This window comes from Echinops telfairi, unplaced genomic scaffold (genome assembly GCF_000313985.2).
Source record: "Echinops telfairi isolate 266 unplaced genomic scaffold, ASM31398v2 ScPeMD7_3533;HRSCAF=4204_0, whole genome shotgun sequence".
NCBI classification, from domain to species: domain Eukaryota; kingdom Metazoa; phylum Chordata; class Mammalia; order Afrosoricida; family Tenrecidae; genus Echinops; species Echinops telfairi.
The window spans coordinates 99,389,890-99,417,733 of record NW_022107431.1 but is presented as its reverse complement, the minus strand read 5'-3'; the positions used below and the strand labels follow the sequence as shown (position 1 = coordinate 99,417,733).

The 27,844-nt window shown below is 36.2% G+C and overlaps 1 protein-coding gene across 3 annotated transcripts in view; it reads left to right on the top strand.

The window, feature by feature from the left end:
* SENP6 (SUMO specific peptidase 6) overlaps nt 1-27,844 on the top strand; it is a 109,032-nt gene that overhangs the window by 37,947 nt on the left and 43,241 nt on the right. For all 3 annotated transcript variants that reach the window (XM_045294375.1, XM_045294374.1, XM_045294377.1), the window contains 3 exons: nt 11,750-11,820; nt 18,386-18,531; nt 26,869-27,253. In XM_045294375.1, the coding sequence (XP_045150310.1) occupies nt 11,750-11,820; nt 18,386-18,531; nt 26,869-27,253 (602 nt within the window). The remainder of the gene's footprint in view (nt 1-11,749; nt 11,821-18,385; nt 18,532-26,868; nt 27,254-27,844) is intronic.

Genomic DNA, 27,844 nt, shown 5'->3' with positions numbered 1-27,844 from the left:
CTCAAAATCCACTTGCAGGGTCCACACATGGATTTAGCTTAAGGTGACCAGATTTAAAGCGGGACACCATTGACTGGGGAAGAGGGCGGTGGGTTCTTGATTAAAAATTTGGTCTATATGGACCAGATAGACCGTTCCCTAGCTTGTGGTGCGTTCTTTCCAAAAATCGGGACTTTTTTAAGACTCCAAATATCGGGACTGTCCCGCCAAAAGCGGGACGTCTGGTCACCTTAATTAGCTCCCTATGAACTCCCCTCTGATCATAGTTGAGGGATGTGAATAGCTCTGTTATCAGAGCATTCTAAAGTCAATTTTGTCAGACGTAGTTAGATTGGGGTCAACATGTAATATCTTAGCATTTGAGCTCCCATTTTAAAGCTGTTTCAGTTTTAAAAAGAGGCAGCGGGAGCGTGGGTGGATTTGTGCCCCTGCCGAACCCTTTCTATGAACCAGGGATATGAATAGTCTCACTAACGTGCAGACTGCATTGGGAAATGGATTGTTGCAGATGCAGTCGGGTTAAATTTAGCACCCCATAATTTGATCATCCTTAGGATCCTTTTAAGCTTGTTCTGGTTTTTAATTTTTTTCTGCTTTCTTTTCAATTGGTGTTTAATCTGTTTTACTTTGTTATTCTTGTTAGTTTGTTTGTTTTTTAAATATTTTTCTGTATATGAAATTCAGGATAAGTAAATCTACAGAGATAGTAACTGGGCTAATGATTCCTTGGGGGTATGGGAGAGGGGCTTGGGGGGGAAATTAGCTAATGAGTACAAGAATGAAGAAAAGTCCTAAAACTGATTCTAGTGATGAGTGTACAAATTTTCTTGATGTGTAATAGATCTAGTGAATTGTGTGATGAGTGCATTTTGGCAATAAAATTGTTGGGGCGATAAAAGAATGTGGCGTCAGGATGGAAGAAGCCTTTTTAACAACTTGTGGTACTCAGGTGACACAGTTGCTTGCTGAAAGTGATGCTGATGACGATCAAGGATTGTAGCCTTGTAATTTAATGTGGATTACAACTCAATGTAAAGAAGAACAAAATCCTCATAATGCGAGCACTATGTAATCTGATAATTAGAGAAAAGGTTGAAGTTGTCAAGGACTTTATCTTCCTTGGATCCACATTCAATGCTCATGGAAGCAGCAGTCATGAAATTAAAAGATGAGGTGCATTAGGTAAATCTGCTGCACAAGACCTCTTTAAAGTGTTGAACATCGAGGGTGTTACTTTTAAGACTAAACTACCTGACACAATCCATAGTATTTTACATTGCCTCACATGCATGTGAACGTTGGACATTGAATAAGGAAGAATGAGGGATAATCATTGCGTACTAATTATGGTGCTAGAGAAGATTATTTGAAAGTATGGTTGATTGTTAAAAGAACAAACAAATATACCTTGGAAGAAGTCTAACCAGAATATTCTGCCAAGGCAAGAATGATGAGACTTTGTCTCACGTGCTTTGGATATGTTATATAGAAAGACTAGCCCCTGAAAAAAGACATCACAATTGGTCAAGTAGGATAACGGAAAAGAGAAAGACACAGAAAGAAGAAGACAGATTGGCACAGTGGCTGTAACACTGAGCTCAAACAGGAACAGTTAGGAGGATGACACAGGATTGACAGGCTGTATTTTGTTGTGTTGTGTATAGGGTGGCTGTGAGTCCAAACGGACTCGGCAGCACATAACAACATAATGTGCTACGAGTTGGAATGGACTCTGGCCCTGTGACTATAAGCTCTTTCTAGGAGCAGACAGAAATCCCTACCCTTTTGGAGCTTACATTCTTGTTTGAATTATAGTGGAATATAAGTCAGGAGCTTACGCATTGGTCTGCTAACCTCCAAGTCAGAAGTTTAAAACCACCAGCTGCCCCTTCTACTTCTGTCTGAGCAGATAAAACCCTCAGGACCAATAACGGGAGCAGCAATACTAGGAGGGTAAAGGCAGATGTGTGTGTGGTGTGTGGGTGTGTGTGTTAAAGAGCCCCATCCCGGTATATGTGTGTGTGAGAGAGATAAGGGGGAACCGATCACAATGGTTGATGTATGGGCCACATCCGAGTGTGTGTGTGTGTGTGTGTGTGAGAGAGAGAGAGAGAAGGGGGAACCGATCACAATGGTTGATGTATGGGCCACATCCCAGTGTGTGTGTATATGTGTGTGTGTGAGAGAGAGAGAGAGATAGATAAGGGGCAACCAACTGATCACAATGGCCGATGTATGGGCCCCATCCCAGGGATGGGTGAAATGAGACAGCAGTTGGTGTAAGACATGAAAAAAAAAGAAGAATTTATACATTATCAAGGGGGTATGGGGGAAGGAGGGTGAGGGAAGGGAGGGGGGAAATGAGCTGACGCCGGGGGCTCAAGTAGAAAGAAAATGTTTTGAAAAAGATGATGACAACATGTACAGATGTGTTTGACAAAAGAGATATATGTATGGATTGTGATAAAAGCTGTAAGAGCCCCCAATAAAATGATGAGGGGGGGGGGAAGCTACACCCTCAGAAACCTAGTTCTGCCCTGCCTTATAGGGTCACTGATAGTCAGCATTGACTCAATGGCAGAAGATAGAGAACTGAACTACCACCAGAAGGCATGTTACTTGCTGTATCAAGGGGATAACAATATTTGCCCAATTTTAAAGGTAGTTTGTGACGTGCAAGTGAGATAATTATTTAAAACTGACATCATTATAAACGTGCTATTAATGAAATTCTTCCAGTCTTTTGTACTAAGGTTCCTGATGGACTGTAAACCCTTGAAAATTAAATATTAAACAGCAGCTGTTTATAATAAGACTATTTTTAAATAAAGACATATAATGAAAACAAGCATTTTATTTGACAACTTATTTACTATAAAACTGTAATTATCCCATTAATCCTTTGGATCCTTATTTTAAAATTATTTCATGTTAAAGATAAACTGAGAAGAATTTTTGTATCTGTATTTTTTACAGAAGGAATTTTTTTCAGAAGTCTTTTCCCCCCTCACCTTTTAACAGTAAGCCACCTCTTTAAAATTTTTTTTTAATATTTGAAGACTAACAGAGGATCTTTCGTCCTTATCCCTTCACACATAAGGGACTTAATTTGATCTAAATGATTTATTTATAAAAAATAGGCTTATAAAATAAGTGCTCTTGAGGAATCTGGCGATCTTAATTTTCCTCACTAATTGTGCTGTCTATTGAGCATAGTGAGGTGTGTTTTAAAGTAAAAGCTCTGATGAAATAAACAACTACTAAGATTCACAGCTTACAAACAAAAAAATTACTGCTTATTCTTGGTATTTTGGGATGATTTATGATAACTTCACTGACTCAAGTCCCATTCTGACTTTATAGACAAATTTAGTTGTAGATTCAGTGTTTGTGGTAGTACCAGCAATCTGGAATATATAACCTGGTGTTAGACCTGTCCCCTCCTTCCACCCCCATCCCTATACAGGGCTTGCTGACGCATCATATACCCAAACACAGTAGTATTCTAACTAAAAAAAAAAAAATCCAGTGAATTTTTTTAATATGTAAAATCTGTGTACATATAAATAAATTTTAAGGTAAAAATATTTTAAAGTAGTGTAAATAAATTGCTAGGAATATTTAAAGGTTTTATTTGAAAAGACAGGAATAATTAGAGATTTCAAAAACATTTCAAAGTGCTTAGAATAGGAAATTATATCATTACGATTTTTTTTTAAGATCATTTTTTTGGGGGCTCATACAACTCTTTCATCCATCCATCCATCCATCCATCCATCCATCCATCCATCCATCCATCCATTGTGTCAAGCACATTTGTACATTTGTTGCTATCATCCTCAAAACATTTGCTTTTTATTTGAGCCCTTGGAATCAGCTCCTCATTTTTTTCCATTCTCATGAGCCCTTGACAATTTATAAATTATTATTATTTTGTCGTATCTTACATTGTCCGACATCTGCCTTCACCCACTTTTCTGTTGTCCATCCCCCAGGGAGGAGGTTATATGTAAGTCCTTGTAATCAGTCCCCACCTCCCCTCCACCCTCCTGGTATTACCACTCTCACCACTGGTCCTCAATGGATCATCTGTCTTGGATTCCCGATCATTATGATTTTAATACATTTCTCTCCTGTTTTTCCCTTCTTATGCACTTTATGATATATTTGCTGGTATCAGATCATAATGGCACACCAGGTTGTGTGTTTTGAAATTTGACCTAACAGTATATACTGGCATTTTATGTCATTAAGTTGACTTTTAATACTATGTAATAGCTTGTTATGAAGATGTGCCATAAATTTCTTTTTAAAATATCCTATTTATTATTTTTTCCTCCTACTACTTTATATAATACTTTGATGAAGAACACTGTATATAAAATCTCAGGAAAGGAATTCTTTGGGCTAGATTAGAAATTTTATTAATGCTTCATAGTAAATAGCACCAAATTGTTTTGCTTGGGATGTAGAATCGTGTCGTAAGATGTCTGGTAATAAAATTATATTCAGATGTGTTTTATTTGTATGTTTTTTATTTTAATTATGCGATTCATCTGAAACCTTAGCACTGCTAGTAGGAGTTGAAAAGGACTTGGTAGGCTATAGATTAACAGTATTAGCAATTAGTACTTTTCTTCATTTCAACTCTAATCAAGTAGAAAGGGGGTGGGTGTGTGGGTGGGTGTGCGCGCGCGCACACATGTAGGAACCCTGGTGGTAGTGTAGTTACACGGGTCTACAGTCCACAAGGTCTGTGCACTTCAAAACCATCAAGTGGGGGCTGACTACTCCCATCAGTGTCTTGGAAACTCATGGGCAGTTCTACCTTGTCCACATGGGTCACCATGTGTTAGAATTTACTCAATGGCAGTGAGCGTGTTTGTGTGTGTATACACATACATTGATATATTTCAATGGAAATATTAAGTTGCCACTTACTGGGCCTGCTCAAAGGAAGGTATTCGAATTCAAGTCCAGTGACTTGCAACCCCTAACTTTTCCCACCAGCGTGTTTTGGCATTAAGTCTAAGGAACTTTTAAATTTCTTTAATCTGCTACAGGTGTGTTTACAGTAATGTCTTATTCATTTAGTGGGGTTTCCAAATCAGATCCTTTTGGTGTAGCCTATGAAGGTTATTGCACACTTAGAAAGGACAGAGTATAATGTCCCAGTTGTCTATATAGCATGCGATCTAGGTCACCAAGGGCTGGATAGAAATTCATGCAAAAGTGCTTCATTAAGAACATAATAACAAAAATATTCTACCATTGGGAGAACTATAAGTATATATAAGCATTTTTTGTTGTTTTACCCAAAACCATTGTATTGGGATTAATACTGATATCATATCTGTATTCCATAGTTCAATCACATCAAGCAGTATTGTACAATTGCTACCAAAGTCAGTTTCAAAACAATATATTCCTGCTTGAATATAAGCATTTTTAAAATATAGGCATTTTTTAATGGTAATTGTCCCACCTGGTTTACCCTCCAGCAGAGGTATAACCACATTCTCAAAGACAGATCTGCTTCCCACCCACACATCTAGACTTGACTTTTCATTAAAGTTCACAAAGCACCTTTGTAGAATTGTCTGTTGATTTGGAACCATCCTATATGGTAGGAACTGATTGGTCTTCTCCCTCTCCTCCCAACAAAGAGAAACTGACCCTAGCTGAGCTGATGCCTCCTTGTCAAAGTGGTATTTAAGATATGCAAATAAGGGGGGATATATGGCTCCATGAACATTATTAGGCAGGCACACCACCTCATTGTTTGGGAAACTGGGTTAGAATATTACATGATCTGAGAATAGATGCCTGCCTCTGTCTTGGTGTTTATCCATATAGTAGTGATCTCCTACAATATTTATTATTTTGTGATGAACTGACTTTATTCAACATAATGGTGTCTAGGTCCATCCAAACTGAAGTGCTTCGTGGTTTCATCTCTGTTTTAGAGCAGCATAGCATTCCATTGTGTATGTGTACCAGGGTTTCTTTATCCATTTTTTTAATTGATGGATTTGGGGCTGTTTCCAGTTTCCTTGCTATTATGAACTGTGCTGCAAGAAACATGGGAAAGCATGTCTATTCATTTCATGATTCTACTATGTTCATCAGAGAATTTTTTGGATCATAAATGTTTCTATTCCCAGTTATTTTGGGTAGCACCAAATTGTTTCTACAGTGGTTGTACATGCTTACATACCCAATTCTCATTTATGATAGCAACTATGCAATTTCTAGTAGTAAAATTAATAATGCCTATAGATTATACAAATACTGTAACTAGAGGCATAGATTGTGCTCCTATTTAGTATTGTTATTTGATGCAAATGCTTCTTAAAGTGAATTGTATGCAGTGCTTGCACAAGAACTGTTATGCTAAGAAATTAAACCAGTTGATTCTAAAGTTTATAAGAGTAAATATTTGAGTAGTGCACGTTACTTATTATTTTAAAAAGGAATTAAAGGAAGAAAATAATAAGCTGTTTTCTTAGTAAAAAACAATGAGAAAAAAAGTGATTAGACTAGGGAAAGTTCAGTGGTAAGACAGCAGGCAAAATATTTGATCTCCAATCAATTTGCTCAGTTAAAAAATAAAAACAATGTTACTATCTCTCAGGTGCTTAAGTTAGGACATTACATCAGCTGACAGAATTTTAATCACTATACATGGGCTCTCCATTGGTTAATGGATTGCTTTTCACAGCATGTTCATCATTTTATAGTAGTATTTATAACATTGTTGACCTGGTAAATATACTGTTATATATTATCTTTTAGTTGCATATGCTTTTATTTATTATAAATATTTATTGAATACATACTATGTTGTATAAATAAGGATATCATGGTGAGTAAGTCAGGTTCTTGTACTTTTGTAACTAGGCAGAAAAGTTTTGTATTTTAGTCATGGAAATTTTGTACCTGATAAAGATATTGAGTATATATAAATATATGTTCAAAATTATCTTGAGTATGATTTCTAGTTTGGCATAGTTGAAAACAAGTTAATGGTGTTCTATTACATCTAAATTTATTCTAAACAGACAATGCTGTGAAAGAAAATTAATAATAGGTGGATATTATTCAAAACATCCCAGAAAAATCTAAAAATTGGGGACAGAGAAGTAATTTAAAGGTTTGATTTTTTTTTTCCTCTCTCTCTCTCTGAAAAGGAGTAAGGTGCTATTGGGTTTGCTGTGAGTTAGAATTGACTTAATGGCAATAGGTAGGATTGGGAAGTAAAGCATTTTGAAGGTCTGTATCCATACTGTTGGGTAGGCAATAGAATACCTTGTTGAAATCCTGGTAACAGGTTAGCACTACTTGGTCAATACGTTTGTAATATAGTTTGAGAGTGGAAAAGTAGCTATTTGTTAAATTAATGAGACCAAAAATGAAAGAAAGAGTAAATTGTGCAAACCAGAAAAAAGGCAAACTGTAAGGTTAGTAGTAAAAAATATTTTTAGAAATCTAATAAAAGCAAGGTGAAAGAATAAAATGAACTTTGTTCTTAAAGTAATCAGGTTAACTATATCTAGAAAAATATAAGGGGCCAATTTAAGCAAATCCTGTATTCTGTATTGCTCTCAAGGATCAGAAATAGAGTAAAGGATGCACAAAGCCACAAGGGCAAACAACAACAAAAAGGCATGAGTGGAACTAATGGCTAGAATTAAGTTACAAGCACAACACTAAAATGTGACAAAGCAACACAGCTTGTGGGTAGTGAAAAATGGTGTGATGGCTAAATGTCTAAAATATTTAAAAGACAATGAGTTCTTGGTTTGAATAAATCTGTGAAAGACAGTGTGAGGTAAAAATGTAACAAAACACTTGGTGCCAATTCACTTTTTACTAGAGAGTGCTTCTACAAGTTCATGAAAAAGAATGAAAAGATAATGAAGCCCTCATACACGCAGGCACACACATATATGTAATTCAGTGACATTGGTTATACAATTGTGGGAGATTTAATGCATCTCTTTCAAAATTAGACTGATTGACTATGATCCTAACTAGATACTCAGAAATAAAAACAAGAACACAAACACAAAACTATACACCAGCATTCACTGTAATAGCCAGAAGATGGAAAGAACTTAATAGCTGTCTATCAACTTACCAGTCGAAATGTGGTCTATACATACAATAGAGCTTTATTGGGCCAGAAAGACAAATGAAGTCCTCATGACTGTTATGACTAGACAAATGTTGGGGAAACATCCTGAGTAAAATAAGTCAAATGTAAAATGACATGTATGATTTTATATACTATAGGTAAACACGAGGCTTGCCTCGTGGTTACCAGGAATTATTATATAGGAGGTGCTAGGTTTGTTATTGGTAGTAGAAAAATTTAGAAACCCCAAAAGCCATTGCCTTGCCATTAAGTCAATTCTGATTCATAGCCACCCTATAGGACAGAATAGACCCTACCCAAAGGCTTTCCAAGGCGGAAAATCTTTATAGACGCAGACTGCTACATCTTTCTTCTAGATTAGCAGCTGAGCTTTTAACAACCAAGACTCCTTAAATTCAGGAGAGGATAGTGATAATGATTGGATAACTAGAAGAATGTAATTAAGGTCACGGAATAATACATATAAAAGTCGTTGATTTAACACAAGTTTTGCTGAATATTTTTACCATAATAAAAAAATGAGACTGTTAATAGATGAGTTTGGAATGATAAGTTTGAACTGTAAAATGAATATATTTGATTTATAGAAATATATTTCTTTTTTTATATAATAGTTTGATTGTCAAATCTTATATAGCCCTATATTTGTATATGCTCATGTATAAGCACATTTTTAATGCAGTTATTGTGTAAAATTAGGTGCTTTGGCAGATATTAGGGTTGGGTTATACTCGCGTATATACGGTATCCATTCACATACATTGCTGCTGTTCAATCCCATTGAGTGGAGTTACGCACTCATTATTGCTATGAGTTCCTCTGTCCCCCCTTCACCCCCCCTCAATAGATTTCGTTTTTAAGCTTAGCAATAGAAAGATTATTTTTAAAAAGAACTATCAATAAACAGAACAAAGAAAAACAAAAAACCAGTTCTTAATATGCTTAGAATAAGGACAGGAAAAACTGCATGATGAGTATAGAACATCTTGTATCAGACAGCAAGCAGGTACTTAAAAAAAAAGAAGATGAAATTGGGTCTAAGGATTGAAAATTCCCAGAGTCCAAAACTGGAAAAATTGTTTATAAGCCACAGGATAAAAGAGGTGTCTATTAAGTCATACTTATTTTTGAAAACCTTATGATTATAAAATATTCATTTTAAATGTACAAAATGTTCATTTACTGAACTATTTTTAAAAATCATTTTATTGAGGGCTCCTACAACTCATCACAATCTATGCATACATCCATGTGTCAAGCACATTTGTACATATGTTACCATCATCGTTTTCAAAGCATTGTCTTTCTACTTGAGGCCTTGGCATCAGCTCCTCTTTTTTTCCCCTCTCTCTCTCTCCCTCCCTTCTCTCCCTCCCTAACGTACTAATATCAAAGACAGAAATAAAAACATAGAGATAAAATTAAAGAGTAAGAAAGAGAAGACTACCAACAATATTTTTTTTAAAAGCAGAGAAGGAATTCCTGTCTCGTGGAACAAACAAATATTTGAGCCTAGAGCAAATTCAAGTTGGGTCAAGACTACGAGGGAAACTGACCAAGTTTATTATACCATGCTTCGGTCCACCATAATCAAATTTACAATAATCTGATAGTGAAGCTCTTCGAGTCCCTCACTTGTGGCTAGAGGGGATCTGCCAGATCCTTAATCTGACTAGATACTCTGCAGATGGATTTTGGGTCCTCACTATCCTCCATAGCCGCCTACAAATTGGATGTTCATAATTTAAGCTCTGATATTTTTCCCTTCATCATATTTGGATTTTGTTATTGTTATCTTTGGATTGTGCAGGCGGGTGTGCTTCTTCAATGTGGACTTAGTTGACTCCTCACTTAGATGGTGGCTTGTTTGAATACAAGCCTTTAAAACTCCACACACTAATAACTGGGCACCATCTGTTTCTTTAACACATTTTTCTGTAGCACCTTTGTCTTCCATCATCACTTCATGAAGGCAAGTATTGAGCAGGGCAATGTTGTAAGAACACATTGTTCTTGGATTAGGACTAGAATTACGCGGTGGGAGCCCAGAATCTACCTTCTGTTCATGGATTATGAACACCTCTGGTTTACTCTTTATGCTGAGAATTTTGCAGTGTGGAAGTGTAGGATAGCCCTCTCCGTAGCCCCTCTGTGCTGGTCTCTGCGGAGTCTCTCCCCCCTACCCCCCAAATGTGTTACTTGGTCATTGTCTTGCTCCTGTTCTCCTCTACTGGATCAATTTCTTGATCCAGAGGATTTGAGTTCCAATTTTGGTACTTACTACATGGTCTACATTAACAGATGGTGCTTGATAACTGTCATCTCCAGCGAGCAATATTATATCTGGCCATAAATAAACAACTGTGGCATTCAAATATGGCAAAGGATTAAAAAGTTGTGATATACTGGCCTAAGCACACTAAGGAATTTATTAATAGAAATTAATAAATTCTATGAGGAAAATTAGAGTATAGAAGTCCTCAAAAAAAAAAAAAAAAGAGAGAGAAGAAACAGGTAGACTAAAAGAAGCATGATAGTAAGAATCCAAAAGTGCCAAGATACAGAATTATGGTTTGATTGAAGTGGGGAACAACAAGCTGCTGTGAAAGGTTTCCCTAAAAGGACTGTACAACTTCTTGGGCATAATTCATGGAAATTGTAAGGCAAATTGTGCCTCTTGGAGTTTAATCCTCATGAGACTTGTCTGGTTTGGTTTTGTTTTATATAGAGTCTAGTAGTTGTTTGTCTTGTGTGAGTTGGAAAAACTATCAGCAAAGAAATCGTGTAGGAGATTCTTATGATGGTTCTAGAAGCAATAGGGTAGTGGTATGTATAATCCTACTATGGAGAAGATAGATAAAAGAAATGATGAAGTATTAGTAATGGGAAATATATTTCTTTTTGTTAGAAATCTTCCAATAGAATAGGCCTAGCATACGCTATTTTTAGCATTACTAGGTTTCTTGCAGTTTCTGTCATTAATACCTGTTTTTACACTTAAGACATTTGATGCATTTACAACTCTGCATCAAAGAAATTTAGAGACTTTATACTCTAAAGCTCTTGAGAGTTTGTATAATATAATACTCTATAAAAACCACAACCCCTACCATCTAGTGGATCTCTGATGCCTAGCAACCCTACAAGCCAGGTTAGAACCGCACCGTGGGGTTTCAGAGTCTGTAATTATCGTCTTCACAGCAGCAGTTAGCCCCTGAAGAACACATGGTATTGCATATAAATATGGTAGTTGCTACTTTCAGAGGTGTTTATTCAGGTTTAGTATATGTGTGTAAGTCATTATTTTACACCACTTTTTAATGGTGAATAAGCCACATCTATTTTTAAAATAAATACAAATATGCCATCAACTTTTCAGCTTGAAAAAGTATTTCTGTTAGAATTAAACTCAGTATAATTACTTTTCTTTTTTCTTTTTTTTTTTTTTTAGGCTGTAAATGTTTTTCTTCTTTTTTTTTTAAATCAATTTATTGGGGCTCATACAATTCATCACAATACATAGATCAATTGTGTAAAGCACATCTATACATTTGTTGCCCTCATTATTGATGAGTATAATTCCTTTTCTAGGAAAGAATACCCACCCCATGTCCAGAAAGTTGACATTGATCCCGTAAGGTTAAGTCGGCCCCACAGTGTTGGTAAGTTTTGCACTTTTACATTTTCACCTGCGAGGGGTTTTGAATTGTTGTATGAAAGCTATATAGATGGATTACATTGTCAGGTATGATGGAAATATGTAGGAAACCTTTTTTAAAAATCTGATTCTTGAATTTCTGTAATTATGATCTGAAATGATCAGATGATTTTATAAACAGTTTAAACGTTTGGATTATATTAAAATTTTCACTACTAAAAATCCAAATATGAACTGTCTGAACTATAGTTTTGAAATACAACTATTAAAATGTTATATTACATTAATTATCTTTGAATTAGATTCTGCTAGATCAGAATTTGTTTTTTCTTGCTAGATTAGAAAGGTACTTTGACATTTCAAAGAAGAGACTGTACAACATTCTTAGGTTGCAAATTCATTTCAGATAGATTAAATGAATTGATCCATTCATAGAGTTTTATTTTAGATGCCAGCCAGCAAGGCTTAATTAGAATTAAGTTCTTTTCTTTATCGCCCCCGCGCACACGCGCCTATCTGCCTTCCTTTATATTTCTCTCTTCTGAAGACTCCCTTTATTCTTTTTTTAAAAAAAAAAGTCATTTTATTGGGGCCTCTTACAACTCATAACAATCCATACATCATTTGTATCAAGCACATTTGTACATATGCTGCCATCATCATTTCCAAAACATTTTCTTTGTACTTGAGGCCTTGGTATCAGCTCCTCTTTTTTTCCCTTCCCTCCCACCCTCGTGAACCCTTGATAATTTGTTATTTTCATATTTTACACTGTCCGCTGGCTCCCTTCACCCACATTTCTGTTGTATGTGCCCTAGAATTAAGTTTTAAAGTTCATTCAATTACATAACATTAAGCAAATAGGTTTCATAACTTTTTATTCTGAAATAATTTTAAACTTTCAGAAGAATTGTAAGAATAGAACAGAAAATTCCCATTTACCTTTTTTCCCCTATTTACTCTTTACTACCTTTTTCTAGTATTGATATCTAAGAGTTATAGTGCATTTATGAAAATTAAGAAATTAATGTTGGTATAATGCTTTTTTCCCCAACAGTTTTCTTGGCACCTAACTTAGACATATACAATTCAAGTTGTAAATCTTGTTCAGTTTCACATTTAAACCCCCCGCCCAAGTTATTTCTATTTTTTTGTACTTTTAATGTGCACTGATCCACTGTTTTGAAGAGCGAGACTCAGTTTTGGTTTCGCTAATGTTTGTATAAAGTTAGATGAAGCTATGCATTTCTTTTAATTGTTTTATTGAGGGCTCTTACAGCTCTTAACATAATCCATCCATTCATCCATTGTGTCAAGCACATTTGTACATATGTTACCGTCATCATTTTCAAAACATTTTCTATTTGAGCCCTTGATATCAGCTCATTTTCCTCCTCCCCCACCTTCCCTCTCTCATGATCCTTTGATAATTTCTAAATCTACCCCCCACTGCATGTCTTACAGTAACCTCTGTCTCCCTCCACCCACTTTTCTGTTGTCCATCCCCCTAGGAAGGGATTATATATAGGTAGATAATTGTGATCGGTTCCCCCTTTCTTCCCCTACCCTCCACAGATGGGCTTTGGGTCTCCACTCCATGTTCCACCTTATTCACGTTGATAAGAGTTTTTTATTCTGGGTCTTTGATGCCTGATACCTGATCCCAGATCCCAGAGGCTATGCAGTTTTGACAAGAGTTCCACAGAAGTGATGCTGTGTTTAATCAGAGGTTACATGATGTTAGAATATTTTATTACTGGTGACGTTGGCCAACATCACTTGGTTAAAATAGCATGTGCTATTTTTTCCCCTTGGAAAAAAATCACAATTTTCCCCTGTAAAATTAGTTTTTAATTAATACGACTTTTGTGAAAGATATTTTGAGACTATGTAAATATCCCTTTTTTTATCCCCTCAAATTTTTGCCACTAATTTTAGCAACAGTCATTTCCTTGTATTTGATGATAATCTTTTGTTCTCATTTGTTTTATAGAATTTAAGTTCTTTCTAGAAGACCCATTCCTTCTTTGTTTTTACATTCATGGAGACAGCTCAGCTACGTTTTTGGAGTAGGGTCTCAAAACTACAGCTATCAAGCCATTGTTCACTTATAGCACCCCTCATGAGGTTCTGAGACTGTAAACTGTTTACAGAAGTAGAAAGTACAGTCTTTCTACTAGTGATTTCAAACTGCCAACCATGCAGATTGCAGCCCGAGTTGCTAATATACCACTAGGGCTCCAGAGCAAGTCTAGACCTGCGGTTCTCAACCTGTGGGTCACAACCCCTTTAGGGAGGGTCAAATAACCTTTTCACAGGTGTCACCTGATTCATAGCAGTAGCAAAATTACAGTTATAAAGTAGCAGTGAAAATAATTTTGTGGTTGGGGGTTACCACCTGAGGAACTGTATTAAAGGATTGCGGCATTAGGCAGGTTGAGAACCACTGTTCTAGACGCATATATATTAAGATAAGCAAGCGTTCAACAACAATGCATAATGTTATTGCAAACGTTGTTGCATGAACTTGGGTTTTATTTTAAGATTTCCTTAGGAGATTGAAAAACACTGAAATTATACAGGATCAGTGGTTAACTATATAGCAGTTGAAATAATTTTTCTCTTAAAATTAATTACTTGACTTTCTGTAGTTCTTAGTGCCCACAATTTTCGTGATTATTATGTTCTCCTTAATTTTGGCTTCACAAGACATTTAATATGAATTTGATAACTTAAGCTATAGTTGAAAACTTTATAGCATTGATAGTGGCTTCTTAGTCTAAATTGAAATTCTGTGAGTCATTAAGTGTTATTTTTTATCAGACCACATGCCCTAGTTTTTTGTTTGTTTGTTTGTTACTTGTTTGGTTTTCTTTCTATATTTTCCTTAAAAGATAAAACAACAATTTTGCAAGGTGGAAAGAGCCCTCCTAGTGTTAATGGTTATGCATTAGGCTGCTAACCACAAGTTCAGTAGTTTGAAACCACCAGCTATTAAAATAGGACTTTGGAACATTGCTGTCCCACTCATAAGTAGCAACAGCCTTTTCAGAAATGACAGCGTATTATTATGTGTTTAGCTTTCACATTCCTGCTTATAATTGAATTTCATGTATCAGACTCCTGAAAGGGCTCATGATGTCTCTTCTGAGTCTATTTCAGGGTTTCAACCATGTTTTCCCTAACCTCTTTATCATGAAGAATCATACAACTTGTAAAAATTCAGATGTGTTCTGTTTCACTTCTTCAGAACCCATTGAAAACTCTGTATGAAAGGGCCAGTGGTGTTTTCCAAGGAGCCCTGGTGATGTAGTGCTTATATATTGGGCTGCAAACCACAAGTTTGTAGTTTGAAACCACCAGCTGCTCCTTAGTAGAAAACCTGGGCTTTCTAATCCTGTAAACAGTGACGGTTTAGGAAACTGAGAGGGGCAGTTCAACCCTATCCTGTAGGGTCCCTTATGAGTTGCATGTACTGGATGGCAGTGAGTTTTAGTGAGACATCATATATATTCAGTGACTATTTAATTTCTTTTACCCATGTGTGACCTTTTATTTATTGTGTCCTTTGCCTAGGAGCCTTGCTGGCCTAGTGTGGTTAACCATTGGGCTACTAGCTTCAAGGTCAACAGTTTGAGACCAACATCTGCTCCTTGGGAAAAAGATAAGGCTTTCGACTCTGTAAAGGGTTACAGTTTTAAAAACCCATAGGGGCAGTCTTACTTTGTTGTACAGGGTCACTGAGTCAGCATTGACTCCATGGTAGTAAGTTTGGTTTGGATTTGGTCCTCCTACTCTGTCATTTATTTGTTAAAGCTGACTATAAGTTAAAGAATAGCAACTGTGTCTTCTCTGAGGTAGATCCTTTGTCATCTTATGCTTTTTTCCAGGTAGTACATTTTAATTTTACGATGGTCAAAAAGATGTGATCTTAAAGTTAGATATACTTCTTTTACTGTTTAGAAAAGCCTTTCCTACCCTTGAATTCTAAAAATATATACCTGCTTTCTAAAAGTACTTCTAAAAATATTTACCTTTTTTCTAAAAGTACTTCTAGGTTTATTTTTATTTAGTTACACTTTTCTGTTTTGTCGATATTATAAGAGCATGTTTTTAACAACATTCTAACATCCTGGCTTTGTCTTCTTTCAAATGTATTTGAGAGAATGCTCAAGAGTTTCTTATATAATATTTAATGAATTGCTTCTGACTCAATTACAGCTATATTTTTTACTCAAACTTTTTAAAATGCCTTTTCTTATTTCACGTATGAAGGGGATTTCAAGTTTGGGAAAATGAAATGAAAAGATATGGAATAATTTCCATGAACTTCATGTATATCCCTTATATTTTTAAAAAGTTAACACATTTTATTACTTAAGTTTGGTTTATGCCCTTATTCTCTGGTAATATTTGTTCTCAGGAAACTCAGTGGTGCCTAGCAAGACTACAGACTTGTAAACACATTTCTATGTAATTTGAAAGTAGTGTCATACACAGAAGTGTAAAACATGTTACCATAAATGAGTAGTCGCTGAGACGCTTCTAAATGGTTGAATTGAGTCCTCATAAAAGAAGTGAGTAAAGCTGAGTTTTGACTTATTTTGTGAGACTAATGAGAATGGAATGCAATTTGAGTAAATAAACTGTTTAAGTTGGAGGATTGAGGGGAAGAGAGGCAAAGATGAAATTGCAGAGGTAGGTTGTGACCAGATTATAAAATGCTAAAGAGCTTTTGCTAAATTCTCTATGCTAAACAAAAGTATCGTATAGAACTTTTTTATAGCATAAAAAGTGATTTTTAAGGAGAATGAATTCATTCTCAACTTATTTATGTTAAAATAACTTATTTATGTTGAAAAACAACCATAGACGCGGCTACATGATAGAGAAAGGGAATCATTTTCTAGTTTGACTTTTACTTTTTTAAAAACTCCAAAAGTAATTCAAAAGCAAACGTAGCTAAACTAAAGGTATGTAACAGTGTTTTAATTTTTTCCACTTTTGGAAAAATTTTGAAGCTCCAAATAAAATTAAAGACTGTCCTTGTTTCTTTACCCCAAATGTCCATTATAAAAATTTCCTAACATGGAGAGAAAATTTCCTCTATGTTAAACACACACACGTATACACCAAATTGATTTTTTTTTAATAAATAATTTTATTGGGGGCCCTTACGGCATACATCCACTGTATCAAACACATTTGTACATATGTTGCCATCATCCCTTTCAAAATATTTTCTTTCTACTTGAGCCCTTGGTATCAGCTCCTCTTTTTTTATTGTACAATTGCCACTTTATCATACATTTATTTATATATTCATCTTTTTATATACTACATGAATTCATCTAATTTTTGAAACACTTTATAGTACTTTGTAGACAATCCGTGAGGAACCTTGGTGGTACCATCAGGTAATCTTTGGACCACTAACCACAAGATCAGTGATTCAAACCCAGCAGCTGAACCACTAGAAAAAGATGAAGCTGTTTATTCTTATGAGGATTTTTAGCCTTGAAAATACTATTTAAGGCCCTGGCTATGGAAATAAACAACAATGCATTTTACTTGTAAATACCTTAGTGGGAATATCATCTAGATTTCAATATTTTTCCTGGTTTTATTTTTTTCGTTTGTAATAAATACATGTGGTGAAGTGCGCCGATCTTACGTGTATAGTTCAGTAAATTATTTTTAGTTCAGTACATTTTGAAAAATGCATATAGCTTTATAATCCAATCTCCTATGGTGACATAGTACAAATAGTATCAACTCAGATAAGCTCTCTCATGTCCATTACTAGACACTACCCTTCTGCCTTCAAAGGTAATCATTGTTTTGATTTTTCCCAGCATACAATAACATTTGACTGTTCTAGAACTTTGCATGAAGCTAAGCTACATGAGGATCATAGTGTCAGAGTTAATGAAGACACGTTAACAACCCGATGTTATGGAAAATGGTGACAATTTGAAGTATTTTGCTGCTCAGGGTCAGGTTACAGATATCGGTGGGTTACACCTGGATGTGATAAAATGGGAAATTCATCACAGTTGGACTGATAAACAGCATCTTGATTAATAGAGAAAAATTTGAAGTTGTTCAGTATTTCATTCTTGGTGGATGGGAGCAGCAGTCAAGAAATTAACCAACAAATTGCCTTGGAAAAATCTTTCTCAAACGACGACCTCTTTAAGGTTTTCAGAAACAGTCATGTCACTGATGCCTATGGTATGACTGACCCAGACAAGGCTCTTTTCTTCTCAGAAACCTTTTATAAAGTGTCACTATGAGTTAGAATTGACTTGGTGGCAGTGGGATTGGTTTTTTTGGAGTTTAAGGAAAGAAACTTAATCTTTCTTTCTGTTAATGATGGTAGGATCACTTGTGTTGCATAACATGATGAACATAACCAATGTCACTGAATTATACATGTAAAAATGTTAAACTTGCAGATATTTTGTATGCATATTTTTTCACATGTTTGATAATATAAAATAGTATTTTTCATAACTAAGATCATAAAGATTTTCTAGTTTATTTTAGTCCTTTTTTTCTTCCTTTAGAACATATAATGAAGAAATCAGATGAATCTGAATCACAATCAGAACCCGAAATTAAGAGAAAAGTACAACAGAAACGTCATTGCAGTACTTACCAGTCTTTGCCTACTCTGCCTCCTGCTTCAAAAAAATGCTTAACGCATTTAGAGGTAGGTAGAGAAGTTACTTTCTGGTGCCAACTAAAGTATTTTCAGTGTTTATTACATTCTGGATAACCTGTGTCATAGGAGTTATTTAGGCAACATTTCTGCTCCCAAATTTATTTTTAAAAATCCATCCAAGTATACACTTTCTTAAAAGAATTTATTCTTCCTTAAATGCATTCCAATTCATTGTTTTTTAAATTTTTTCAGCTTTTAAAAGTGTTTAAAAAGTAGTAGTGTAAACTGCCTTCACATCCTTTTCCCTGTCTCCCCAGTTTTCTGTTTTCCTTATCATTCATTAGCTTCCTTTTTTACCTCTCTCCTTTTCCATCCTTCTACCACGGTGAGTGTGTGTTGATGCTGTGTGTGTGTGTGTGTGTGTTTGCATCATGTTAAGGTAATGTCCATTTGTCAATTTAGGGTGTGCTCCCTAAAGAAAGGAGAGAGAACCATTGTCCTATGTAACTAATTGTTAGAGTATAACTCTAAAAATTAGGGGGCAATATATTGATCCCAAATTGCCATCTAACCTAAACTTTCCATTCTAATTGTACTTAAATAATGTCCTTTATGCGTATAAGATCCAATCTAGGATCATGTGTTACCTTTAATTATTATGCTACTTTCTTTAGTCTTAAGGCTTCTGTTGTCTTTTATGACCTTATTTCTTGAGATGACCATGCAGTTTATAGATACCGTATACATTTGTGTATGAGCCAAGTTTTTTTTTAATTGTTTTATTAGGGGCTCATACAACTCTTATCACAATCCATACATCCATCAACTGTGTAAAGCACATTTGTACATTCATTGCCCTCATCATTCTCAAAACATTTTCTCTCCACTTAAGCCCCCAGCATTATAGGTCCTCATTTTTCCCCTCCCTCCCCGCTCCCCCTTCCCTCATGAACCCTTGCTAACTTATAAATTATTATTTTGTCATATCTTGCCCTGTCAATCCACTCTGGCTGTACTTCCTCCACAGATTTGTTTTTCCATGGTACTTTAAGAATCCCTAGACAGCATCATAATTCAAATACATCAATTCTTCTGTTTGTCATCTTTTTCTAGCCTTCACATCGATATGAGGCAATACAAAATGCCTTGAGTTCGATCAGGCTCCCCTTAATCTTCAAAGTAGTATATTTGCTTTTTAATATTAAAAGAGGTCTTTTGCAGCAGATCTGCCAAATTTTATCATCACTGCCATTGAGTTGATACCGACTCATATAGACCGTATAGGATAGGGTAGAAATGCTCTTGTGGGTTTCCAAAACTGGAACTCATTACAGGTGTTGAAAATTCTCTTTCTCTCAGAGAACCTGGTGGTCTGAACTTCTGACCTTGTAAGTCATCAGCCAAAAATGTAACCACTAGGTCACCAGAGCTCCACTGCCAGGAGCATGCACCTGCTAACAAGAGCATTGAGTGTAGATCCAAATAAAATTAAATTCTTGACAACTTCAATCTTTTCTCCATTTATCATGTTGTTCTAGTTGTGAGGATTTTTGTTTTCTTTACATGAGTTGCAATCCACACCGCAGGCTGCTATCTGATTTTCAACAGTAACTACTTAAAGACTTGTTTGTTTTCAATATAAGCACAAGCCAAGTAGTGCCATTTGCATTAATCAGAAAACCCAAACAATTCATTGCCATTAAGTTGTTTCCAACTCGTAGTGTCCTTGTAGGACAGTGCAGAACTGCCTTTGTGGGTTTCTGAGACTTGGTCTTCCCTGACAGAAAGTCGAGCAGGTTGTTTCAAACTTTTGATCTTACAGCTACTGAGCCTTCTGCCAATCATGCTGCAGTATTATTCTTCATGTAGCCCAACTTCTCATATTATTTGCTCAGCATGCAGATTCCACAAGTATGATGAAAGCATACAACCCTGGTGCACACCTTTCCTGATGTGAAAGCATTCAGTAACCCCTTGCTGTATTTGAACAGCTGCCTCTTGGTCTATATACAGGTTCCTCATGAGCACAATAAGTGTTTTGGAACTCTTAGTGTTTGCAGTGTTATGCATAGCTTGTTATATTGCACCCAGTCATATGCCTGTTTATAATCACTAAAACACAAGTAAACATCTTTCTGGTATTCTCTACTTTCAGCCAAGATCCATCTGATGTCAACAATGATATCCCTCATTCTGCGTCCTCTTAAGAATCCGGCTTGAATTTCCGGCAGCTCCCTGTCGATGTACTGCTGCAACCATTGTTGAATTATCTTCACAAAATTTTATTTGCATGTGATATTAATGATATTGTTTGATAACTTCTGAATTCCATTTGGTTATCTTTCTTTGGAATGGGCACAAATATGAATCTCTTCCAGTTGGTTGACCAGGTAGCTGTCTTCCAAATTTCTTGGCGTAGACTAAATGGGTCTTTCCAGCACTCCATCAATTTGTGGAAACATTTCAGTTGGTACTCCATCAGTTTGGGGGCCTTGTTTTTGCTAATGGTGTCAGTGCTATTTGGCTATTTTCCTTCAGTTTCATCAGTTCTTGATCATATACTATCCCTTGAAATGGCTGAATATTGACTAGTTGTTTTTATTTTTCAAGTACAATGACTGTATTATTTCCATTTTCTTTTGATGCTTCCCACATTGTGCATGCTGTTGTTTGTTAATATGGGCTGTTGAATTGCTTCCAACTCATAGTAAACCTAAGAACAACAGAACAAAGCAGTACCCTGTCCTGCACCAGCCTCAATGGTTCCTAAGATTGAGACCATTGATGCACAACAGTGTCATTTCACCTTACTCTAAGGGTCTTGTTTTCTTTCACTGGCTTTCTGTTTAAACAGGATGTCCTCTACCCAGGGACTGGTCTCTCCTGAAAATATATCCCAAATATGTGAGATCCATCCTCTTGCCATCCTTGTTTCTCAGGAGTATTGTGGCTGTACTTCTTTCAATTGATCAAATTTGTTTAAACACATTGGCTAAAGAATTCTTGAGTTTTGCAACTTGAAGTTTGAATTTTTTCTTCAATTCTTTAAACTTGAGATGGGCTGAGCATGCTCTGTGTTTGTGGTTTTCATATTCCAGGTCTTCAAACATTTTATTAGAATGTTTTACTTTGTCTTCTTATATTGCATTTTGAGATTTTTCAGTTTACCTCTTACTTTCCTGTCCTCATATAGCGGGTTTCAGAGTCTCTTCTGACATCTTAAAGACCTTTTGCTTTCTTCATGTTAAAGTATTTATGTCACCTCAATAACTTCTGGGCTTGGGTCATTACTATTTATTTAGTGTATTCTTGAGATTGTCTGTAAATTCACAGGGTTGTACTCAAAGTCTCTTTTGGGTCTCATGGACTTTTAATTTTGTTTAACTTACTTTGCTTATGAACAATTGATGGTTTGTTCCACAGTTGACCCCTAGCTTTGTTTCGGCTGATAATGTTGAGTTTTTCCATTGTCTCTTCCCACAGATAGAGTCAGTTTGATTTTTGTGTGTATTCTGTTTATGTTGTGAAAAGGATTTGCAATGAAGATTTCTATCATATGATCTCCTACTTAATTTCTGTCTTAACTATTATTCCCTCTTCTTCTTATGTTCATCCTAATCATCATAATTAACCATGTATTCTGATGCCATGTTTGATTAGATTCAAAATGAAGATATTAGGAGAAGTCTTCAAATTCTTCATCACTGACTTTGGTAGTTGGTACATACATTTGAGTGTTTGTGTGTGTGTGTGTGTGTGTGTGTTTAAGTCATTTTATTGGGAGCTCATACAACTCTCACCACAATCCATACATATATCCATTATGACAAGCTCATTTGTAAATTTGTTGCCATCATCATTTTCAAAACATTTTCTTTCTACTTGAGCCCTTGGTATCAGCCCCCCCATTTTCCCTCTCCCCCACTCTCCCTCCCTCCCTCACAAACCCTTGATAATTTATAAATTATTATTTTTTCGAATAGTGGGTATATCAACTGGTCTTCCTTGTAGTCACAGAGCTATCCTATCACAAGCCGCATTGTACTTGAAGATCTTGATATGGTCTTCATAGTAGAGGATGCACTTAAGCATTTCAGTACTTATTTAATAGAGAAAAATGTGTGTGACTATTGAATTTTCATAGCACTTCAACTTAAATAGGTCACATTTTTCTTTGTTATCCACTGTAAAATATGGAGCCAGTCAGTACCAATTTGGTGATATAAAAAAATTAATATCAGAGCCTGCTTATATTTACCTTATTTCAACTATGGGAATGGGATCCTGACTCACAGAAAAAAAAAAATTTCTTTTTGAGACTTGCAAAAGAGGCCTTTATTTATCTAGTTCAAATAGACACTATCACACCGTAGTTACTCCTTTTACTAAAATAGTTCAAATCAATATTTGTACCACATTATCTAAAGAGCCCTTTCTCTCCCAATCAACATGGTCAGTAGAAGGTGGACGCGGGCAGCGGGAGCTGGTGACCAGGTGGCCAGGCTCGGACTGCTTCCAAAGAGTGGCCCAAACCCCCAAGATAAAAAACTAGACAGCCCTGTGGCATGTCTCTTACAAAATACAAAACCAGTAGTATTTGTTACCTTTCAAGGAACAGGGACAGGAAAGGTCACTTTTTCTCTGAACACTGGTGTGTTGCTAAACCTGGGATCCGACTGCTCGGCAGGTTCCCATGGGGTGGGGGGCATGGTTACAGGAGGGGGATATCACAGTGTGGTCACATCGGAGGGCAGCTTGAGGATGTGAGACCTGAGCATGTGAAGGGACAGGCCCTTATGATGGAACACCAAGGTCAGTAACAGCCCACCCACTGCTACAAGACACTGGCCCTCCTCAGCCACCTCCTACCACCAGCACCAGCACCACCACCACCCATGCCCCAGCAGTGGGCCCCATGTACCTGGGTTAGGCAGACTCACTTCTGGCTCTGGAGCAGCTTTGTAAGACAGATGGACTCGTCAGTCTGTCCTAGAAGGCCCACAGGTACACTAGCTTGGGTGGCAGCAGCAGGGGACAGGGACAGGCCTGTCCCCTCCTCCCTCACGATAGTGCAAGAAGCAGGAGGGTCTCTGAAACACTCCTAGCCTCTTGGTGATGTTCTTTGGGTGGGGTGGATGTAAGGTGGGGCTGGGGCCCTTGGGTATTGGCCAGTACCACACACCCTAACACATTGCTTAGTGTCGGTGGCAGCCGCGCCAAACAGGACCCAGGTAGACTCCCTACCTGCCAAGTCCCCACCCCTCAGGGGCCACCTGGTTCTTCCTACTTCCCCTAGTAGCCTGTGTGGGCAAGAACATTCCACAATATGACCAGTTTCCTGGTGCCCACAGGGCCCTGGGTGCCCTTGTAGGGACCCACTTAGCACCTGCCTGGACAATGAGTCTCACAGACAATTTTAAAACCTATTTGAGTACTCTATGGGATTTAAATTTTTTTTCAGCTAAAGCTAGAAACAACAGGGTGACTTCAAAAAGTTTCTGAGAAAATTCTATTATCTTTTAATTATAATTTTTCATTAACTTTGAGGCAGCCTCATAATGATTTGTTTATCGTGAAAATTCAGCTTACCAATAGGCCTGTATTTTTCTTAAAAGGATTGACTGTTATCACAGAGTAATAGTTTGGTGGGACTAATTTTGTACTAAGGGGACGTGGTCACCCATTTGCGTTGTTTATGCTTCATTTAAGTGTATGGGGAGTTTGATAATCTCCATATTTGTGCCTATCTAAAAGTATTACATATACATTGTATGTGCACAGGGTCTTATTGAAGATGTTACCAGAGAAACATTTTTCTTATATTTAGACTCAACAAGGTAACAAAGCTGAATTCTTCAATCAACAGGTAGAAAGAGTGATACTCTCTTTTTTAATCATCCACATTGTAAATAATTTATAATTTTCTAGAGCAGATAAGATTGGAAGAGTTTACTTCAACTTTTTTTCCTTGCATAGTTTACGTATGTATATGAAAAGGTGGCATAGAACTTGTGTTTGGTTTAATGAATTTAAAAGTTTGCATGCACCTTTGTAATCACATGTAACTTTTACCCATCAGTCCCACTACATCTCCTTGATGACTTCAGTCAACATATATCTAAAAGCATTTTAAACAACTGTGTATTCCCTTATATTTCCAAAGTTGATTTTGAACCTTTTAAATACTAAATTTAAATAAATATTCTCACAGCATTTAATATGGGTTAAATAAATATTCTCACAGCACTTAATATAGGTTAACTGAAAGCCAGGTTATTTTGAAATATTGCTCTTAATCCTTACATGTGGATCTAGTGCTATCCAAATAACCATAGTTGATGGTGGTTAGCATATCTTTATTGTGAGACTTGTTTGGAGGTTCTAGCAAGGGAGCACAGCTACTTGTATACTCTTAACTGAAGGATGGTCCTACTTCTATCAGGGAAGGTCGTCCTCTTCAGCCGAGCACGCAGCTCTGGGAGTGACACACATGGAGCGGTGAGGGAGGAAGAGGACTCCTGCCTAGTCAGCCAAATCAACTGAAACAACCCTAGCGATCAATGGGGTGACAGATGTTGCAGCCAGATCGCCCTCACATCCAGTTAGCATGTCTTTATTGTATCATATTTTATCACTACAATTATTTCCCACAGTGTAAGGTTGCAAATATATTTTCCTTCTAGGTTGAGTCATTTTAATTATTGGGATTTTTTTTTTTTTAGGTGCTTGCTATTCAATTTTAGGTTTGGTGACAGGAGAATTTTCTAGGAGTCCTGGTATCATGGGTTATACATCAGTCCATTTACCACTAGGTCAACAGTTTGCACCCATTAGCCACTCTACGGGAGAAAAATCACTCCATCTTTCTCCTGTGGAGTGGTTGCTGTGCTCCAGCCGCTGGCCTTTTGGTTGGCAGCCACTTACCCAACAACAGCATTATCCGGACCCTGTAAAACCAGTTAAAATAATAAACATGCATTAGGAGTATATTATTGATATAAACTATACATTGTTGGTAATTTTTAGGTGGTATAAACAGGTAACATGATGCACTTCTAACTGGAACTGGAAATGTGAGTTCATTCAGGCTCTTAGAAGAAAGTCCTGGTGTTCTTCTGAAAATCATGGAGCACATTTCTGCTCTGACGTACAGGGAGGTTGCCATGAGTTAGTCAAAACAATGTCATCTTTACTTATATGTTGTTATAAATAACTGTTTGAAATAAAATGATCCAAATACATAATTTAGCTACAGGCAGTGACTGATTTTTATTTTGTAATTGCTTCCTGAAGGAGCTCTGGTGTCGGCTGCTTCAACACAAGGTCAGCAGCTTGAAATTACCAGCCACTCTAATAAAGGCTTTCTACACCCTTAAAAATTTGCAATCTCGGAAACCAATGGCAGCGAGTTTTTGTTTATGAATTACTTCCCACGTCCTTGAATAAATATACATTGACACAGAATTAAGCATCTGTTAATACTTTCATAAATGTTAAGGACCTTGGTTCTCATAAATAAGTTCACGAAAAATGGAAAGGTTCTGTTTTAGTGAGATAACTCAATACTTTGAAATTAAACATCAAAAATTACCCCCACAAAACTTTTTTTTAATGAACTCTCAATTGTAACCTATATTCAGCCTTTTAAATGTTTTTTAAAGTTATGACTTAGAAATCAACTGCCTTAAAAATTTAATTAACTAGCCCTCAGAATCCATTTCTTTTTCTAAAATTTAGAATCACCCTTTTGTTTGGTTTGGAAGTTTTGGAACTCCACTATAGTAGACCTCTGTACAATTTGAAATGTAATACAGATTTAATGTTCTTTCTTATGTAGGAAAAGGTCAAGTATGACCAGTGATGAATTAACAGCAGAAGCACACTCAGAAATTAGCTTTGTTGAAAGATGATAGAAAGTGATCATCTAAAGCAGTGATTCTCAACCTATGGGTTGTGACCCCTTTGGGGGTTGAACGACCCTTTCACAGGGCTTGCCTGATTCATAACAGCAGCAAAATTACAATTATGAAGTAGCAAGAAAAATAATTTTATGGTTGGGGGCGTTCACCACAATATGAGGAGCTATATTAAAGGGTCCCGGCATTAGGAAGGTTGAGAACCACCGATCTCGATACTGATTCCCATAAGATGACTAATGCCCAATACAGCCTTGAAGTCTTGTATTAATAATCCACACAGTTCACTTTGAAGAATGTTAGACTTTAAACATTAGTTTTGAAATCCTTTCTTGAACTTACATAGCAAATTTGAAATGACATAAATAATCAGATCTAGGGTGAACTTAATATTGAGGCTTGTCTTTGTTTCCCTGATGTTAAAATAAAATACCAAAGCCTTTCTTTCTTTTGTTCTTTTGGAACTCAGGTCTCTGAGCAACGTGAATATTGTCCAAAATGTGGAAAAGAAAAGGAGAATCAGACCAAATGCCAAAGTTGTGGTATTGTTTTTTCCAAGGATTTACAAAGAAACTGCAGACAAGCCATGACTTTGAATGAATCCCCTGGACCATTATTAAGGACGTCAATTCATCAGAATTCTGGAGGACAGAAGTCACAGAATACAGGATTAATCAAGAAGTTTTATGGCAACAGCATAGGAAAGGTTCCAATTGATATTATTGTGAATTGTGATGATAGTAGACAGAATTATTTGCAGACTAATGGGAAAGTCATTTTACCTGGGGCAAAAATAACCAAAATTGCAAACATGAAAGAAAGGAAAGCAAGCCTTTCACATCTAAATGATCCAAGTAAGTATTTTCCTCCCTGTAGCAATTTGGATATCAATTCAGTATCTATCGATGTTAAAGTAGGAGCATAAACCTATTTGAGAATTACAGTTTTCATATTTTCTTGTGAAAATTATGTAACATTTTCCGGTCGACATTAAAGCCTGGACATGTCTTTGGGCTGCTATGAATCGAAATTGGCTTTGTGGCAGAGAGATTTGAGGTTTTGGTATTTTGTTGTCAACTAAGTACTGACTCTTTATTCTTAAATTGTATAAAAGCACAGACTCTGGCCATAAATGTGAATGACAGGTATGTCATTTTTTAAATTTGGCCAAGTTTTTTTTTGCCATCTCTTATCTCAAATATTTCCCACTTTAGAGTTTTTTTTTAAAAACAATTTTATTGGCACTTAATTCACAGTATTCTTGAGGGAAATAACAAAACTAATATGTAAAGTAGTGTAGGTCAACAAGTATTTGACACATAGAATTCATAGAACATTCATGTATCACTTTGGTTTTTCAAGTCTTATTCCTATCAGATGCACCTGTGTGTAAAGAATTCAGCTCCATAATCATAAATAGTAAAAGGTAATGTAATAAGGTTGTA